General features: G+C 44.2%; 1 protein-coding gene and 1 long non-coding RNA gene across 2 annotated transcripts; both read left to right on the forward strand.

Moving 5' to 3' along the window:
- Positions 1–12: 12 nt before the first annotated feature.
- On the forward strand, positions 13–19,701 carry LOC5517142 (probable RNA helicase armi). Its single transcript, XM_048728412.1, has 20 exons — positions 13–1,109; positions 1,563–1,703; positions 3,190–3,372; positions 3,668–3,874; positions 4,202–4,316; positions 4,721–4,819; positions 5,003–5,152; positions 5,423–5,514; positions 5,829–5,887; positions 6,383–6,496; positions 6,904–7,079; positions 13,918–13,986; positions 14,233–14,463; positions 14,925–14,990; positions 15,107–15,445; positions 15,861–16,010; positions 16,846–16,953; positions 17,245–17,385; positions 17,891–17,983; positions 18,528–19,701. Exons 1-20 carry the CDS (start codon positions 313–315, stop codon positions 19,590–19,592), a joined length of 4,395 nt encoding a protein of 1,464 aa, XP_048584369.1. The 5' UTR covers positions 13–312; the 3' UTR covers positions 19,593–19,701.
- On the forward strand, positions 11,221–11,892 carry LOC125566223. The gene is made up of 2 exons (XR_007311234.1): positions 11,221–11,477; positions 11,847–11,892. It is a non-coding gene; the product is annotated as an uncharacterized LOC125566223 (long non-coding RNA).
- Positions 19,702–19,739: the final 38 nt, after the last annotated feature.

Raw genomic sequence — 19,739 nt, forward strand, 5'->3', positions numbered from 1 at the left:
ACCAGACCACAGGCAAACCGTTTCTAAAAAAATAAGAATCAGCCATTCGTCGTGTATCAGATTATTTTCTTTTCCAAGAACTGCTACTTTGCTTTATCTCCATTTCGTCGCCTCTTCTGTTTTATATGTTTTAATTTTATTTGTTCCCGTCGTTATTTTGTAAGTTTCGCGCTCAAATTTGTGGTCTTCCTGTGGTGTTTTCGCGGGTTCAATTTCAAAATGGCGGCTCATACAGTGACAAAACATTGACGCAAAATATAACGCACTTTCTCTTTTTAACACTAAATTTCCTGCTAGTTTCCACTCATCGTCATGTTTAGCTTTTTATCTAAAGTCAGCAGCTTTGTCCTCGGTAATGTAGTCGAAGAGGAAACGGCGCAAGAAAATAATTCCCGCGACTCTGCATCGCTTGGGCCTGAACAGATTCCCCAAGAAGAGACGACAACGTCAAATGGTATACGAGACAAAGTTAAACCTGGCGAGCTACAGAAATCCTTCTACGGAAAAGTAACTAATCTGTACGATGGAGCGGGGGTGATAGACCACGATGTGTATTTTACTTTTGACGTTATTTTGGGCGGATTTCGTCCCGAATTGGGATCCGAGGTGCACGTAGAAGCCTTGCGGGAATCGGTCTCTAGCGGCTGGAAGGCTACACGTGTTGATCACGTGCAAGAGTGGGACACCAAGGGCCAGAGTGGTACCTTAGAGACTGTAGTTGCCAAGGTGACGGATATAAGTGGAAATATTATTACCTTAAATAATGAATTAACAATAAACATGTCAGCCATGCACCTAGGAAATGATACCTACTCCCCCTTCGTTGGCGACTGGATTAAGGCGGATCTAGAGAAATTTGCCGATGGAAGTGTTGAAATCAGGGGGGTGAAGCCCTTACGGGAGAAGCATTTTTCTGGAAAGGTAGCAGCTGCATGTCCAGGCTATGGTTATATTGACGATGTTTACTATACCATTGGGGTGTGTGTTAGAGGATACAGACCTCGAAGAGGGGATGATGTTAAGGTGACTGCCATAGAGTCGACACAGGGGCAGTCTAAGTGGAGAGCTATTCTGGTAGAACCCAAACCGGTTCAGTCAACTACTCAAAGGTATATCCATTTCTAAATATTTTGTTATTTAATTTGAGAAAGTTTAAAGTGATAGTTGATTAAACTTTGAAATGGGTGTAGCTTAAGCCCTAGGTGCAAGCATGGGTAGGGCCTAGAATTAACAAAGGGTATGTGCATTGCAAAAAAAATTGTTGTCTTCTTAATGGCAAGTTGCCTTATTTACTTGTATTAATACTAATCTGTTCAACCCATCTGCTACTCTACGGCTACAACCCATTTCTCCTCTCTGCTAAAAAACTCTGATTCTTTATTTTGGCTAAATGTCTTGAATGTCATGTTAACAGAAACTATTTCCTTTAATTTCACCGCAGTTCAATTTCAGCAGCTCTCTCACCAGAAAATATATCAAACCTTTCTTTAGGGGGGTAGGAGGGTGGTTAGGGAAGAAGTTTAAACTCTTATACTGTACCTTGTATCTGCTTCTATTTTCAGCCCCTCATCAGGAACACAGCAGTTTATGGGGGAAAGGATGGCTGAGCTACTGGCAAATAAGAATGGAATTGTTATCAAAGATACTTTAGGCTTTGGTGACGTTGCTGTTGGTGATTGTAGAACAATCTGTATTGACATAAGGTAAAAAGATTTGTCTTATTTTTGATGAGATAAATTCCAAGTATTGTCAAAAATCATGTAATGTACCAGGAGATATTTAAGTCTGCAGCAGTAGTTTGGTGTGTTTAGAAATGTTAACATGTCTGTAATCATGTGTGGCAAAAGGCACTGTTTTTTTTTCTAAATCACTTTCATGTCAATTTCAACTCTTTCGAAACCTAAACAGAGTCATTCCTGTTACCTGTTACCTGTCCTCCTCGTGCTGTGTGGTACATAGGGCCTTCACAGTGCTTTTCCACTTTTCCCTGTCTGCTGCTTTTGATCGCACCTCGTCCCAGTTCCTCCACCCCGCCTCGTCTCTCTCCCTTTCCACAGTCCTTCGCCATGTGTTTTGGGTCTCCTTCTGCCTTCTGGTGTCCAAGTTAATGCTACGCTGCAGTCATTTTCTCTTCCTTGTCTCAACACGTGTCCGATCATTTTCCATCCCCGTCTCTTCACTTCACTGCTCAATTGATGTACTCCAGCTCTTCTCTGTACCTCTTCATTTGTTACATGGTCTTCCCAACTAATCTTCAATATCCTTCTCAAACACTTCTGTTGGAATACATCTAGCAATTTATCATCTTTCTTGTTCATCTTCCACCTCTCGCAACCATACAATAACCTTAGCTTTACAGTTGCACACACCAAGTAGTGATCACTTCCTAGGTCCGCTGATTAAAAACCCTTGTGTCTTTTACTGAATTCCTAAACCTCTTATTTACCAAAACATGGTCTATCTGGTTCTTTGTCTTTCCATCTGGTGAAATCCAAGTTGCCTTGTGAATGGTTCTATGTGGGAACAGCGTCCCAGTTATGACAAGTTCGTTAAGGTCGCACAATTCGAATAATCTTTCTCCATTGTTATTTCGAACTCCCAATCCATGCTTCCCAATGACTCTTTCATAGTCCCAGTTCTGGTCGCCAACCTTTGCATTCATATCACCAGTGATGATTAACATGTCGTGTTGATTTCTGCTATCTAGTACCTCCTGCAGCCGTGTATAGAACTCATCTTTTAATTGTCCGTCTGCATCCTCTGTAGGTGCGTATATGTGAATGATGGTCAATTTAATGTGCCTGGAGTAGAATCTTGCTTGAATCATTCTCTCATTCCAAGGAGTCCATTCTATTAAACAAGCCGCCGCATTTTTGGACATGAGGATATTAGCTGCAATAGGTGCTGATAAACGGTGCTGATAAACTATGTTGTTATTGTTATTTATGTTAATTGTTATTTATAACTAATCTGTAGCTTGCCATCCCCTTTGTACCCTTTAAGGATAAAAGATTTAGCAAACATTGATGAGAAAAGGGACAAAAATGAACAGTCTCTATGTTAATAAGAGTTGTTTTTTTCCCAAAGGGTGGCCCCACCCATGGGATTCCCTGACTGAGGGTAACACATTCTAAGAAATATGAAGAAAATATTTATTCTATTGTATGATTTATGGCCTTTTTGTTAAAGGAATTCAAGTCAGACTGTTCACAGACTAGTCAGCTGTTGTTTTGTCAGAGCTGATTCCCAGTTTCAAGTTGCATTGGCATCAGACCTTAAAGAACCCAGTGAATCTGAAGAGTCTAGGGCAGGTACTGAAATGAGACTGCAACCAGAGCAAACAAGATCTGTTACCATAACATTCACAGCTAGGTAAGCACTGATCATTGAAATTGTCCTCAGGGCTCAAACTTTGTTGTTTTTTTTACCCATGCAGAACACAAAAACGAATACAATTTTTTTGAAAACAAGATACAAAAATTTGGAATGAAAGGGGCCCCCTTAGTGTCTGCTGCCTACAAGTATGTTATGAGATAAAATACAAGACATACAGGGTTTAACTGGCAAAACAGGGATTGATAAAAATGTGTGTGTAGAGCCGTCTGGTTATGTCAGTGTATGTTAGCGTACAGTTGACTGTTTCCTTGTGCTATTAACTTTGTTACAGGGCTCTTGGGCGATTCAAGCACCTTCTTGTCATTGGTTTTGAAGGCTTTGAGATCGGCCGGCACATTACTGGTAATGTTGTTGATGACCATCAGGCGTATCTGAGTCCATCAGCACCATACAGTCGCACCAGGAAGACCAGGCAAACAAGGGATTTATTTGCAGACCAAACTGATGGATGGTTGGTTCCTGGAGAACGTCCAACATGGTAATGGTAACTATGGCAACAAATTTGTCTAAACATTTGTTTGCCATTTGACTTTTGTAGGAAATTGAGCCATCTAATATTAAACTTTTTATAAAACTAATATTAAACTATTTAACAAAGGGTCAATTAATAAGCCATTAATAAGCCAGTTGCTGATTGGAATACCTCTTCCTCAGTTCTTGAAATATGTGGCTAGTCGGCACAGCCCTGGAAATCACTGTTGTTGTTTTTTCTAACGATAAATAATGATATTTATTTATTAACGAGGCACATAATAGTTATAAAAACTAATTAACTTGTGGCATGTCTGTCCTACTTTTTTTCCAGGAAAGTGAAACTTATTTTCCCTATCAAGTTGAAGATGTACACTATCCCATCTGATGTCAGGGAATGTCTCCTACAGGAGAGAGATCTGGGTATGGTCATCCCTGCACTAAGACAGGTATAAATGTTAGTAGCTTGGTTAGGTCAGGTTATTATGGTTGATTGTATAACAATATTGGGTATAATGTATTGTTATCCCTGCACTAAGACAGTTATAAATGTTAGGAGCTGGGTTAAGTCAGGTTATAAAGAATATTGGGTAATGTATTGTAATTCCTGCACTATGAGGCAAGTATAAATACAAGGAATTGAGTAAGGTTCGGCGTAAATTGTTGATTGGCATTAGATACTGTAATTGTGCATTTCGTTGGCAAGTTTTGAAGGTTCGACATTTGTTGTTTTGTGGCACAAGTGGTTAATCACCATGTATTTTACTGCTTATTGTGTTATTGTTATTGCTGTTGTATTGAGTCTATTTAGAAAACCAGCTGTTTATTCAGTTCCTGTCTTTTTTCCTTTCAGCCATTGTGCCTGCTGAACTATCAGGCCCGTTTTTCTGCTCTCCTCAATGCTGAAGAGTTGCAGATGGAATTGGAAATGCGACAATTTGACCTTCAGCAGGTGACCCTTAGATTCACACCTTAGATTTTGTTTATTGCCTCTTAGTAATACAGTGTAATATGTCCTGTACAATAAAGCCATCTCACACAAGATATCCCTTATAAGAGAAACAAGTTTATTCTATGTGAATTTGTTACCCTTTTTGCAACACTTATGCAATTGTACTCTGGGTATGACTTCCAGGTAGAGATGGAACCATTTCGGGAATTTTTGTGCCTGGCTGTCCCAGGCCTTGCTGAGGGCCGACCATCTCTGTTGATTGGTGACACAGTTGTAGTGTCTCTCTGTATGTCTGCTCGTGATGCACCGAGATATGAAGGATACATACATGAGGTGAGGTCTTCATGACATATTAACCCTTAGTGGATATGTGTATGGAGCAAAGAATCTCTAACTTACAAATCAAATATTAAATTGTCAGTCCCTTCCATATGTCTGTGGTGCACTTGTTATGTGCTATTATTTCATTTTCATGTGTTGGCCTTCTGCTGTAGTAGGGTGTTCAGTGCTTGGTGCAATTCACTGCACTGCATGGATCAGTGCCAGTGGGACTTTACCAGATTGCCTTTAAACTTGCATGAACCAATTTACATTTTCACACAGGTGCGTAAAGATGACATTTTACTAAAATTCAATGATGAGTTCCATTCATCCTATGGATTAGAGAGATGTGATGTAATGTTCTTCTTTAACAGGTAACCTCGGTTTTCTTTATTCCATTCATACCTATTATTGACCAAGTGCCTGGGTTGTATGGGAACTTATGTAGTCAATAATTCCCCCATCATTTTATGCCACAACAGCAGAACCATACATTCTTGTACAGCCAGAGGAAGAATAATGGAATATGTTTATTTCATTTAGAGGTATACTGCCCGTTAATCAACCAATGTTCTTTTATTATAGGTCCATCCATCAGAAGGGTTCACCCATCTATCCTTTAACTTATTATACTAAGGTCGTCCATCAGAAGGGCTCACCCATCTATCCTTCTGTTATTATACTATAGGTCATCCATCAGAAGGGCTCACCAAGCTGTCGAATTTTCAGTACAAATGGGAGAAGAAGGTTGTTGTCCACTATTTTCTGGCATGATTATCTTACATCTGTTACCATATTTACTTGTATAATACACACTTTTTCACACAAAATGACCTAAAAAAATCGGGGTATGTATTATACATGAAACTTCTTGTTTGAGAGGTCAAACATTTGCATAATACTAAAAATAATAGAAAGCTCTTGAGTATTTCGACCCCCGAATAAGTTAGTTAAATTATTTAAACTCTGCGAGGCGTCATTTTGACATACCAAAACTAAACTAACGAAAAAGTCTGGTGAGCATGCCGTAAAGGACTCCATCAAAAAAGAAGTCTACTTGTTTTCCATGTCTTCGAACAATTATTAACAATTAACCATTATTTTTCAATTACTCATCTAGGATTTTTGTAAAAAATAGTTTTTTTTAAATGGCCTCAAAAGTGCGTATTATACAGTGCGTACTATACATGAGTAAATAAGGTATTCTTGTTGAATGAAATTTAAATTATCTTTTTATTGCAGTCTTGTTTCCAAGATCCCTTAGTCCTAAGCTTCCCATTGTGAGCTTGATGTTTGGCTCAATGGAGACACAGGATGAGAAACAGGTTTACATGAACCCAACTAACATTGATAAAGGTAAATACCTAAGAAACTTATGATGTCTTTAAGAAGTATAGTTAATAATTATGTTAGCAACATTAGTTGTGGATTAATGATAATAATCATTATGATGACGGTAATGATGATGATGGAGGTGATTGTGATCTGATGGTACAATGATGGTAAAGGATTCTGATCATATTTTTTGGTACTGTAGTTGATAACGATATAAGATTCTGTAAGAGAAAAAAAGGAATTCTTATGAAAAAGAGTAGAGTGTAACAACATTCTTTGAGTGCCTAAAAACATGTATTGTGTACGTATTTGGGGAAAATAGAAACATAATAAAAATGTGATTGAGCAACTTTAGTAAAATCGTGGTTTCACCTAAGTATACCAACATCCAACTATTGCATTCAGTTCTTATCTTGATGTTTCTGCAGGTAAGGAGTTGACTATGCCCAAGCCTACTGACTGTCTGTACAACTCTCGCCTGAATGAGCGTCAGCGTGCTGCCGTGGCTCGTATTCTGAGTGGACAAAGCAGACCTACTCCTTACCTACTGTTTGGTCCACCTGGCACCGGAAAAACAGTCACACTGGTGGAGGCCATACTTCAGGTACACCACAACTTCCTGCCAGATTTTGTAGCAAGGACGCGTTGACATACAGCATGTGTAGTAATCAGCGCAAAGGGGAACAAACAGAGAAAGGAGAAGGAAGTCAAGAAGGGAGAAGCAGAAAGATTCCTTTTTCGTCCTTCTCTGTTTCCTCTTACGCCAATCATGTGCAGGCTTTTTGTCTCCCACCATTTCCTGTGAAAAGCCGGCTTTTGGCAGATAACACTAATCCTCACCTCATTTTTTCTTGTTGAAACCACTATCCAAAAAAAAATCATGCATCAGCTGCTGATTACCCATGTTTAACAAGTTTCAAAGTATGAGTGGATAAGAGAAAGTGAGGAACTTGTCAGGGAGTGTCCTTAGTGAGAGCTGATGCTCCTTGTTTCAGGTGTACCACAGGGTGCCCTATCTAGAGCTGATGCTCCTTGTTTCATGTGTACCACAGGGTACCCTATCTAGAGCTGATGCTCCTTGTTTCAGGTGTACCACAGGGTACCCTATCTAGAGCTGATGCTCCTTGTTTCAGGTGTACCACAGGGTGCCCTATCTAGAGCTGATGCTCCTTGTTTCAGGTGTACCACAGGGTACCCTATCTACAGCTGATGCTCCTTGTTTCAGGTGTACCACAGGGTGCCCTATCTACAGCTGATGCTCCTTGTTTCAGGTGTACCACAGGGTACCCTATCTACAGCTGATGCTCCTTGTTTCAGGTGTACCACAGGGTACCCTATCTACAGCTGATGCTCCTTGTTTCAGGTGTACCACAGGGTACCCTATCTAGAGCTGATGCTCCTTGTTTCAGGTGTACCACAGGGTACCCTATCTACAGCTGATGCTCCTTGTTTCAGGTGTACCACAGGGTGCCCTATCTACAGCTGATGCTCCTTGTTTCAGGTGTACCACAGGGTGCCCTATCTACAGCTGATGCTCCTTGTTTCAGGTGTACCACAGGGTGCCCTATATAGAGCTGATGCTCCTTGTTTCAGGTGTACCACAGGGTACCCTATCTACAGCTGATGCTCCTTGTTTCAGGTGTACCACAGGGTACCCTATCTAGAGCTGATGCTCCTTGTTTCAGGTGTACCACAGGGTACCCTATCTACAGCTGATGCTCCTTGTTTCAGGTGTACCACAGGGTACCCTATCTACAGCTGATGCTCCTTGTTTCAGGTGTACCACAGGGTGCCCTATCTACAGCTGATGCTCCTTGTTTCAGGTGTACCACAGGGTGCCCTATCTACAGCTGATGCTCCTTGTTTCAGGTGTACCACAGGGTACCCTATCTAGAGCTGCTGCTCCTTGTTTCAGGTGTACCACAGGGTACCCTATCTACAGCTGATGCTCCTTGTTTCAGGTGTACCACAGGGTACCCTATCTACAGCTGATGCTCCTTGTTTCAGGTGTACCACAGGGTACCCTATCTACCGCTGATGCTCCTTGTTTCAGGTGTACCACAGGGTACCCTATCTATAGCTGATGCTCCTTGTTTCAGGTGTACCACAGGGTACCCTATCTACAGCTGATGCTCCTTGTTTCAGGTGTACCACAGGGTACCCTAGCTAGAGCTGATGCTCCTTGTTTCAGGTGTACCGCAGGGTACCTTATCTACAGCTGATGCTCCTTGTTTCATGTGTACCACAGGGTGCCCTATCTAGAGCTGATGCTCCTTGTTTCAGGTGTTCCACAGGGTACCTTATCTACAGCTGGTGCTCCTTGTTTCAGGTGTACCACAGGGTGCCCTATCTACAGCTGGTGCTCCTTGTGTTCAGGTGTACCACAGGGTACCCTATCTTCAGCTGATGCTCCTTGTTTCAGGTGTACCACAGGGTACCCTATCTAGAGCTGATGCTCCTTGTTTCAGGTGTACCACAGGGTACCCTATCTAGAGCTGATGCTCCTTGTTTCAGGTGTTCCACAGGGTACCTTATCTACAGCTGGTGCTCCTTGTTTCAGGTGTACCACAGGGTGCCCTATCTACAGCTGGTGCTCCTTGTGTTCAGGTGTACCACAGGGTACCCTATCTTCAGCTGATGCTCCTTGTTTCAGGTGTACCACAGGGTACCCTATCTAGAGCTGCTGCTCCTTGTTTCAGGTGTTTCACAGGGTACCCTATCTACAGCTGATGCTCCTTGTTTCAGGTGTACCACAGGGTACCCTATCTACAGCTGATGCTCCTTGTTTCAGGTGTACCACAGGGTACCCTATCTACAGCTGATGCTCCTTGTTTCAGGTGTACCACAGGGTACCCTATCTATAGCTGATGCTCCTTGTTTCAGGTGTACCACAGGGTACCCTATCTACAGCTGATGCTCCTTGTTTCAGGTGTACCACAGGGTACCCTATCTACAGCTGATGCTCCTTGTTCAGGTGTACCACAGGGTACCCTATCTACAGCTGATGCTCCTTGTTTCATGTGTACTACAGGGTACTCTATCTAGAGCTGATGCTCCTTGTTTCAGGTGTTCCACAGGGTACCTTATCTACAGCTGGTGCTCCTTGTTTCAGGTGTACCACAGGGTGCCCTATCTACAGCTGGTGCTCCTTGTGTTCAGGTGTACCACAGGGTACCCTATCTTCAGCTGATGCTCCTTGTTTCAGGTGTACCACAGGGTACCCTATCTAGAGCTGATGCTCCTTGTTTCAGGTGTACCACAGGGTACCCTATCTAGAGCTGATGCTCCTTGTTTCATTTGTTCCACAGGGTACGTTATCTACAGCTGGTGCTCCTTGTTTCAGGTGTACCACAGGGTGCCCTATCTACAGCTGGTGCTCCTTGTGTTCAGGTGTACCACAGGGTACCCTATCTTCAGCTGATGCTCCTTGTTTCAGGTGTACCACAGGGTACCCTATCTACAGCTTATGCTCCTTGTTTCAGGTGTACCACAGGGTACCCTATCTAGAGCTGATGCTCCTTGTTTCAGGTGTACCACAGGGTGCCCTATCTACAGCTGATGCTCCTTGTTTCAGGTGTACCACAGGGTGCCCTATCTACAGCTGATGCTCCTTGTTTCAGGTGTACCACAGGGTACCCTATCTAGAGCTGATGCTCCTTGTTTCAGGTGTACCACAGGGTACCCTATCTACAGCTGATGCTCCTTGTTTCAGGTGTACCACAGGGTACCCTATCTACAGCTGATGCTCCTTGTTTCAGGTGTACCACAGGGTACCCTATCTACCGCTGATGCTCCTTGTTTCAGGTGTACCACAGGGTACCCTATCTATAGCTGATGCTCCTTGTTTCAGGTGTACCACAGGGTACCCTATCTACAGCTGATGCTCCTTGTTTCAGGTGTACCACAGGGTACCCTAGCTAGAGCTGATGCTCCTTGTTTCAGGTGTACCGCAGGGTACCTTATCTACAGCTGATGCTCCTTGTTTCATGTGTACCACAGGGTGCCCTATCTAGAGCTGATGCTCCTTGTTTCAGGTGTTCCACAGGGTACCTTATCTACAGCTGGTGCTCCTTGTTTCAGGTGTACCACAGGGTGCCCTATCTACAGCTGGTGCTCCTTGTGTTCAGGTGTACCACAGGGTACCCTATCTTCAGCTGATGCTCCTTGTTTCAGGTGTACCACAGGGTACCCTATCTAGAGCTGATGCTCCTTGTTTCAGGTGTACCACAGGGTACCCTATCTAGAGCTGATGCTCCTTGTTTCAGGTGTTCCACAGGGTACCTTATCTACAGCTGGTGCTCCTTGTTTCAGGTGTACCACAGGGTGCCCTATCTACAGCTGGTGCTCCTTGTGTTCAGGTGTACCACAGGGTACCCTATCTTCAGCTGATGCTCCTTGTTTCAGGTGTACCACAGGGTACCCTATCTAGAGCTGCTGCTCCTTGTTTCAGGTGTACCACAGGGTACCCTATCTACAGCTGATGCTCCTTGTTTCAGGTGTACCACAGGGTACCCTATCTACAGCTGATGCTCCTTGTTTCAGGTGTACCACAGGGTACCCTATCTACAGCTGATGCTCCTTGTTTCAGGTGTACCACAGGGTACCCTATCTATAGCTGATGCTCCTTGTTTCAGGTGTACCACAGGGTACCCTATCTACAGCTGATGCTCCTTGTTTCAGGTGTACCACAGGGTACCCTATCTACAGCTGATGCTCCTTGTTCAGGTGTACCACAGGGTACCCTATCTACAGCTGATGCTCCTTGTTTCATGTGTACCACAGGGTACTCTATCTAGAGCTGATGCTCCTTGTTTCAGGTGTTCCACAGGGTACCTTATCTACAGCTGGTGCTCCTTGTTTCAGGTGTACCACAGGGTGCCCTATCTACAGCTGGTGCTCCTTGTGTTCAGGTGTACCACAGGGTACCCTATCTTCAGCTGATGCTCCTTGTTTCAGGTGTACCACAGGGTACCCTATCTAGAGCTGATGCTCCTTGTTTCAGGTGTACCACAGGGTACCCTATCTAGAGCTGATGCTCCTTGTTTCATTTGTTCCACAGGGTACGTTATCTACAGCTGGTGCTCCTTGTTTCAGGTGTACCACAGGGTGCCCTATCTACAGCTGGTGCTCCTTGTGTTCAGGTGTACCACAGGGTACCCTATCTTCAGCTGATGCTCCTTGTTTCAGGTGTACCACAGGGTACCCTATCTACAGCTTATGCTCCTTGTTTCAGGTGTACCACAGGGTACCCTATCTAGAGCTGATGCTCCTTGTTTCAGGTGTACCACAGGGTGCCCTATCTACAGCTGATGCTCCTTGTTTCAGGTGTACCACAGGGTGCCCTATCTAGAGCTGATGCTCCCCGTTTCAGGTGTACCACAGGGTGCCCTATCTACAGCTGATGCTCCTTGTTTCAGGTGTACCACAGGGTGCCCTATCTACAGCTGATGCTCCTTGTTTCAGGTGTACCACAGGGTACCCTATCTAGAGCTGATGCTCCTTGTTTCAGGTGTACCACAGGGTACCCTATCTACAGCTGATGCTCCTTGTTTCATGTGTACCACAGGGTACCCTATCTAGAGCTGATGCTCCTTGTTTCAGGTGTACCACAGGGTACCCTATCTAGAGCTGATGCTCCTTGTTTCATGTGTACCACAGGGTGCCCTATCTAGAGCTGATGCTCCTTGTTTCAGGTGTACCACAGGGTACCCTATCTAGAGCTGATGCTCCTTGTTTCAGGTGTACCACAGGGTACCCTATCTACAGCTGATGCTCCTTGTTTCATGTGTACCACAGGGTGCCCTATGTAGAGCTGATGCTCCTTGTTTCAGGTGTTCCACAGGGTACCTTATCTACAGCTGGTGCTCCTTGTTTCAGGTGTACCACAGGGTGCCCTATCTACAGCTGGTGCTCCTTGTGTTCAGGTGTACCACAGGGTACCCTATCTTCAGCTGATGCTCCTTGTTTCAGGTGTACCACAGGGTACCCTATCTAGAGCTGATACTCCTTGTTTCAGGTGTACCACAGGGTACCCTATCTAGAGCTGATGCTCCTTGTTTCAGGTGTACCACAGGGTGCCCTATCTAGAGCTGATGCTCCTTGTTTCAGGTGTACCACAGGGTGCCCTATCTAGAGCTGATGCTCCTTGTTTCAGGTGTACCACAGGGTACCCTATCTAGAGCTGATGCTCCTTGTTTCAGGTGTACCACAGGGTGCCCTATCTATAGCTGATGCTCCTTGTTTCAGGTGTACCACAGGGTACCCTATCTACAGCTGATGCTCCTTGTTTCATGTGTACCACAGGGTACCCTATCTACAGCTGATGCTCCTTGTTTCATGTGTTCCACAGGGTGCCCTATCTACAGCTGATGCTCCTTGTTTCAGGTGTACCACAGGGTACCCTATCTAGAGCTGATGCTCCTTGTTTCAGGTGTACCACAGGGTGCCCTATCTACAGCTGATGCTCCGCGTTTCAGGTGTACCACAGGGTGCCCTATCTAGAGCTGATGCTCCGCGTTTCAGGTGTACCACAGGGTGCCCTATCTACAGCTGATGCTCCTTGTTTCAGGTGTACCACAGGGTACCCTATCTATAGCTGATGCTCCTTGTTTCAGGTGTACCACAGGGTACCCTATCTAGAGCTGATGCTCCTTGTTTCAGGTGTACCACAGGGTGCCCTATCTACAGCTGATGCTCCTTGTTTCAGGTGTACCACAGGGTACCCTATCTACAGCTGATGCTCCTTGTTTCAGGTGTACCACAGGGTACCCTATATAGAGCTGATGCTCCTTGTTTCATGTGTACCACAGGGTACCCTATCTAGAGCTGATGCTCCTTGTTTCAGGTGTACCACAGGGTACCCTATCTAGAGCTGATGCTCCTTGTTTCAGGTGTACCACAGGGTACCCTATCTAGAGCTGATGCTCCTTGTTTCAGGTGTACCACAGGGTACCCTATCTACAGCTGATGCTCCTTGTTTCAGGTGTACCACAGGGTACCCTATCTAGAGCTGATGCTCCTTGTTTCAGGTGTACCACAGGGTACCCTATCTAGAGCTGATGCTCCTTGTTTCAGGTGTACCACAGGGTACCCTATCTAGAGCTGATGCTCCTTGTTTCAGGTGTACCACAGGGTACCCTATCTACAGCTGATGCTTCTTGTTTCAGGTGTACCACAGGGTGCCCTATCTACAGCTGATGCTCCTTGTTTCAGGTGTACCACAGGGTACCCTATCTAGAGCTGATGCTCCTTGTTTCAGGTGTACCACAGGGTACCCTATCTAGAGCTGATGCTCCTTGTTTCAGGTGTACCACAGGGTGCCCTATCTACAGCTGATGCTCCTTGTTTCATGTGTACCACAGGGTACCCTATCTAGAGCTGATGCTCCTTGTATCAGGTGTACCACAGGGTGCCCTATCTACAGCTGATGCTCCTTGTTTCAGGTGTTCCACAGGGTGCCGTCCAGTCGAGTCATCGCCTGCGCGCCGTCTAACAGCGCTGCTGACCTTATGGTAAATACTGTATATCAACACATGTTTTACATAATGCCCCCATAGCTGCCAAGTCAGGCCTGCTCTTTTTTCCTTTATGTCAAAATTAGAAGCTTTGTAATATTAGAGCTCGCCAAAACTAATCATAAACATCATCTATGTAAAAAAAAACTATTCTACCTGTTACAAGGACCAGAACCGTTTGTCTCCCCTATTATCCTTAGTAAATCTAATTGGATTAGATTTACTAAGGATTTTATATTTCAGGCTGTACGGCTGCACCGCAGCGGGTTCATTCAGGAGGGAGATATGATCCGACTTAACGCATTCCAACGAGTCCAAGAGATCCCAGAATCCATCAATAAATACTGCGTCGATACAGACAGCCTCCAACTTGCGGCGCATTACCGTATCATCGTGTGTACTTGCAGTACGGCGGGGCAGCTCTTTTCGCTAGGACTCAAACCTGGTCATTTCACGCACGTGTTTGTAGATGAGGTAAGAGACGAGAGCGCATTATTTCCGTATCATCGTGTGTACGTAGAGTCACTTTCTAATTGGGAGCTTAAAGCCCCGTGCGAACAGCGCCAGCATCGGCCAGGATGTCTTGGCAAACTACTTCGCGGCACCTCCCAATGTTGTCCTAAAACAACACCAGCATTGTATACAGGGCTTAGGCAGCGACTTCGTCGACGCTTAGAAGAACATGAACTTTGAAATAGTTTCGATGAAATTAACTTGCCTCCAAAAGTATATTAAAATAAAAGTTGAATAAGCCTAAAACCTTTTATATTTCTGCTATAGCGAACAGTTTGGCTTATAACGCGCACGCTCTCATCCTTTTTAGACGGGAACTGGATAGAGTGTTTGATTATAACCATACATTTGTCACTGCTAAAAATGTCGATAGACGAAATATAATAGGAATTTAAATTTGTTTGTTATCTCTTTGTTTACAGGCGGGCCAAGCTACAGAACCCGAATGCTTGATACCGATTGGTCTAGCCGCGGGAGAAGATGGCCAGGTATGGTATCTCCCTCCCTCCATCCCTCCCCCATTACTATTTCACTATCTGGCGTTCATCAACCATCCATTCATTTTTCACCATGACATATAATAACCAAGTCATATACGCTCTAGATCATCTTAGCAGGAGACCCATTCCAGCTAGGCCCAGTCCTCCGCTCGCCCGTAGCCATCTCTTACGGTCTCAACGTCTCGTTACTCGAGAGACTCATGTCCGGGCTCCTGTACGCGCGGGACGAGACGCGGTTCGCGGACCACGGCTGCTACGACCCTCTACTCGTCACAAAACTGGTCAACAACTACCGCTCTCACCCCTCCCTCCTGCGTCTGCCCTCTGCCCTATTCTACCACAGCGAGCTGCGGGTCTGTGCCGAGCGGACCATGAGGGAGCAGCTCAGTCAGTGGGAGATGCTGCCAACACAAGGAACTCCGCTGGTCTTCCACGGGCTCAAGGTACAATTTGTTGTCCGTCCATTCTTTCCTTCCTACTCTACACTACGCGACTCGATTTATGAGCCTGGGTTGCTTCCAGTAAATAAGTAGCCAGCCACACTGAGGTAGATAAGGGGGGGGGGGGTCATTGGGTAACGAATTGTCCATGTAGTAAACTGTGCGGGGTGTATTATTATTATTCAATGCTTTTTGTACCATGAGAAAGAAGAGTATTACGCTTTTTATTGTGTGGCATTGTTACTTGGGAGCAGTGTAATGTGTGGCATTTAAGAACAAATAATTATGCATGTATAATCACGTGTTGCTGCATGTCTAGCACGCATCACATGCGTAATGTCTAAAGTATAGTACATGTCTAAAGTAAAGTACATGTATCACGTGTACCGAGTGTCTAACACGTGATGCATCCGTACAGGGCGAGGACATGCGGGAAGGAAACACCCCTTCCTGGTTTAACCCCGTGGAGGCTGTCCAGGTAGTCCGGTATGTCCAGGCACTCAAGAACAGCGCCATGTGTCCTATCAAGCTAGCCGACCTCGGCGTTATTACACCCTACAAGAAACAGGTACGAACCCACAAAGTCTGGCTGACAAGAAACAACCAGATGGAAGTGTTCCGAAAATATCCCTCCTCTTTTAATTCTTGAGTGATTTCATTGAGATTCCCTGGGATGGGTATGAAATCCAAAAGGAACACGTGAAAATGTGTACAGTCAATTCCATCGTCGTTCTGCTGTCCCGTGTGGTAATAAATTTAAATATTGTATTGATTGTCCCAATAATGGTAATAATCGGTGGGGAATACCCCTCTTAAAAGTATATCCGGTTATAAGAATAAATAGAATTGATTGTATGGATGGTGATACTAGGTGGAGAAGATCCTTATCTTTCTGTCCGTGTGGTTACGATGGTGATGATTGTATTGATGGTGATCTTAGGTGGAGAAGATCCGTCTCTGTCTGTTCGTGTGGTTATGATTGTATTGGTGGTGATACTAGGTGGAGAAGATCCGTATCTTTCTGTCCGTGTGGTTATGATGGTGATGATTGTATTGATGGTGATACTAGGTGGAAAAGATCCCGTCTCTTTCTGTCCGTGTGGTGATGATTGTATTGATGGTGATACTAGGTGGAGAAGATCCGTCTCTTTCTGTCCGTGTGGTTATGATGGTGATGATTGTATTGGTGATACTAGGTGGAGAAGATCCGTCTCTTTCTGTTCGTGTGGTTATGATGGTGATGATTGTATTGATGGTGATACTAGGTGGAGAAGATCCGTCTCTTTCTGTCCGTGTGGTTATGATGGTGATGATTGTATTGATGGTGATACTAGGTGGAGAAGATCCCTCTCTTTCTGTCCGTGTGGTTATGATGGTGATGATTGTATTGGTGGTGATACTAGGTGGAGAAGATCCGTCTCTTGCTGTCCCGTGTGGGTATCGATGAGGTCAAGGTTGGATCCGTGGAGGAGTTTCAGGGGCAAGAGCGCCCAGCCATCATTATCTCTACAGTAAGTGTCAATTACTAGCTAGTAACTATCTGACGCAGACATCAGCTGTCAAATAATTCAATTACATACATGTTGGCATTGACAATGTTCTTGAAATACCTTTTTCCTCAAATAAGAGTCTAGGGGCGAAATCTCAAAATCCAATAATTTCGATCATAAGTTGTGTGTTATTTATGAGGTGTATGTCAAATGACGGCTGCCTAAAACACTCAGCTCCACTCAGCGGTATTTAATTCACTTCTATAAATATTATTCAGAGAAAGGTACTAAAGGGATATATTATTATATCAGGTTCGCTCTACGGAGGCAATGGTTGGTTTTGATGTTGCTCACACGATCGGCTTCCTGGATAACCCTAAGCGTTTCAACGTGGCTGTCACTCGTGCCCAGTCTCTTCTGGTGGTGGTCGGTAATCCGCATGTCCTGTGTCGAGTGAGTATCATAATGTATAACAAGTCACGTGATCTCTAAGAATCTCCTCTTTCGTGAGTTATCTGCGCTCTTTTATAGAGTCAGTATTTTTAATTTTACTCATAGTTATAACCCCTACCCCTTTGACATGAAAAACGTTTTCCTTTTCAGGAAATGCATATTCCGTTACACTTAATCTACACGCTTTTGACGAAACGATTGTTGGGACTAGCTAACATTTTGTTATTTTCCCAACTAAACTGGAATGGGCTAAAACAAATTGTCTTTCGTTTTATAAAGAATAATAGTTATATCCAAAATAATGAGTTCTTTGTATGCCTTAATCTTATTTATTTTCAAAAGTTCTTAAATAGACACAGACTCTACCTGTCTTGCGCTCGTCTGACCTCCTCTAAAATGCCCCCAAAACAAAAAACACCTCATAGTCCAAAAGATACACACACAAATGGTTTATCTATAATGTATTCTATGAAGCGTAAATTCGGCCCTGTGTTTGCCTTAACAGGACCCATATTGGTGTAGTTTGCTACAGTATTGTGTGATGGTTGATGCGTACACAGGATGTGACCTTCCTGACTTGGACACACCCACCTACCAGGTAACTATCTCCAACTACCAGTTAACCACACCATTCTGTCCTCATCAAACCGGTACCCCGTCCATGCCATACTTAACCACACAATACTGTCCTCACCAAACTGGTACCCCGTCCATAACATACTTTTTCTAACTATCAGTTAACCACACAATACTATCCTCACCAAACTGGTACCCCGTCCATGCCATACTTTTTCTAACTATCAGTTAACCACACAATACTATCCTCACCAAACTGGTACCCCGTCCATAACATACTTTTTCTAACTATCAGTTAACCACACAGTACTATCCTCACCAAACTGGTACCCCGTCAATATCATACTTTCTCTAACTATCAGTTAACCACGCAATACTGTCCTCACCATACTGATACCCCGTCATACTGATATCCCCCAAAAACCTTTTCACGAGAAACACCCGAGAAACATTTTTTTATAATACCTAGCAGCTAAACCCTTGCAACCCCTCCTTTAGGCCACACTCTTCTCACAACCCTTTCGTTGTTTTTAATTTTTACCATCTGCTTTCCATGTTTTTCGCAGGAAGAGTTCATGTTTTCGATGGGGGTTCTTAGCAACCTAACATTTGACGATGAAAAAGGTACAGACCAAGCTCATAGTGGGAACGGCAAAACAGAAAATCTTAACGAACACTTGATTGGTAGCCAAGAGATCAAAGACCTTTCCAAGACTTCTAAAGAAAACCCAAGCAATAACGTCCATCTAGGTAGTGATTTCGAGGCACACACAATCGCAAAAGAAACTGAAAAATGTGAAGCTTCGAATAAGGTCATAATTGAACCAAAAGACGTCGTTCATATCTTGGACAATAAGACTTTTCAAGGGATTGCTACACCTAACCTTGATAACCACGGCTTTAGTGAAAACTCTGGAGCCTCGGAGGAAAAGGTCACAATGGAAAGAAAAGAAGCAGCTACTAAGAAATACTGGATTTCAGAGAAAACGATTGCATGTAAAATAGATGGCCTCTCTGGCGCTAGAATGATTAAAGTCACAATCGAGAGGGATGATAGTACTTCTTCTACGCAATGTGAGACTTTTGATCGGAAACTCACAGAGATCAAGGATAATCAGGACCCAAGCCTGGCTATTGTTACATCGCAAGGGGCGTCTGCAATAAGCGGGGCGTATAAAGGGAAAGACGACTTGAAGCCTGGTCGTAGTGCACCATGGTCTGGGCAGGGCACAAAGGGAATCACGACAAAACCCAAACTACAAGCGAATACGCCTATCATGTCTGGGCCTAGCAAGCAACGTGAACAGAGGAGTTCGTCTGCGACAGCCAAGAGAAGGGGAAATACCGGCCGAAAACACACCCAAAGACCACGGGATGAGAGAAAGGAAAATGATACAAGAGTTAAAGGAATAGACAATGTTGATCTCGCTAAGGAAGAAAAACCTGCAATGTCACCCCCTGGGGGAATAGTTTTCCAGGACTCAACCCCACTCAGCAATGATGCTGGGTTCCCTGTGGCGACCCGTGACAATGTAACGCACGATTCCAAACTCGCTTTAACGCTAAGCCTTAGTACTTCTTCAGCTGTCTCTAGCGATGACGAAGACCTGGAGGAATTCCTAATCACGTGACCTCGGGCGTCACGATTTCGTAGACTGGGCGAGGTTTACTGGGCCTCTTGTTTTTTTATTCCTGCTCAGGGAATCGATGGTTTTTGTTCATTAAAATACAGTCCAAATATCTAAAGTATCCTATTTTCTGCTCGCTCTCATCGCTAA

The sequence above is a fragment of the Nematostella vectensis genome, chromosome 1, assembly GCF_932526225.1.
Source record: "Nematostella vectensis chromosome 1, jaNemVect1.1, whole genome shotgun sequence".
Classification (NCBI taxonomy): Eukaryota; Metazoa; Cnidaria; class Anthozoa; order Actiniaria; family Edwardsiidae; genus Nematostella; species Nematostella vectensis.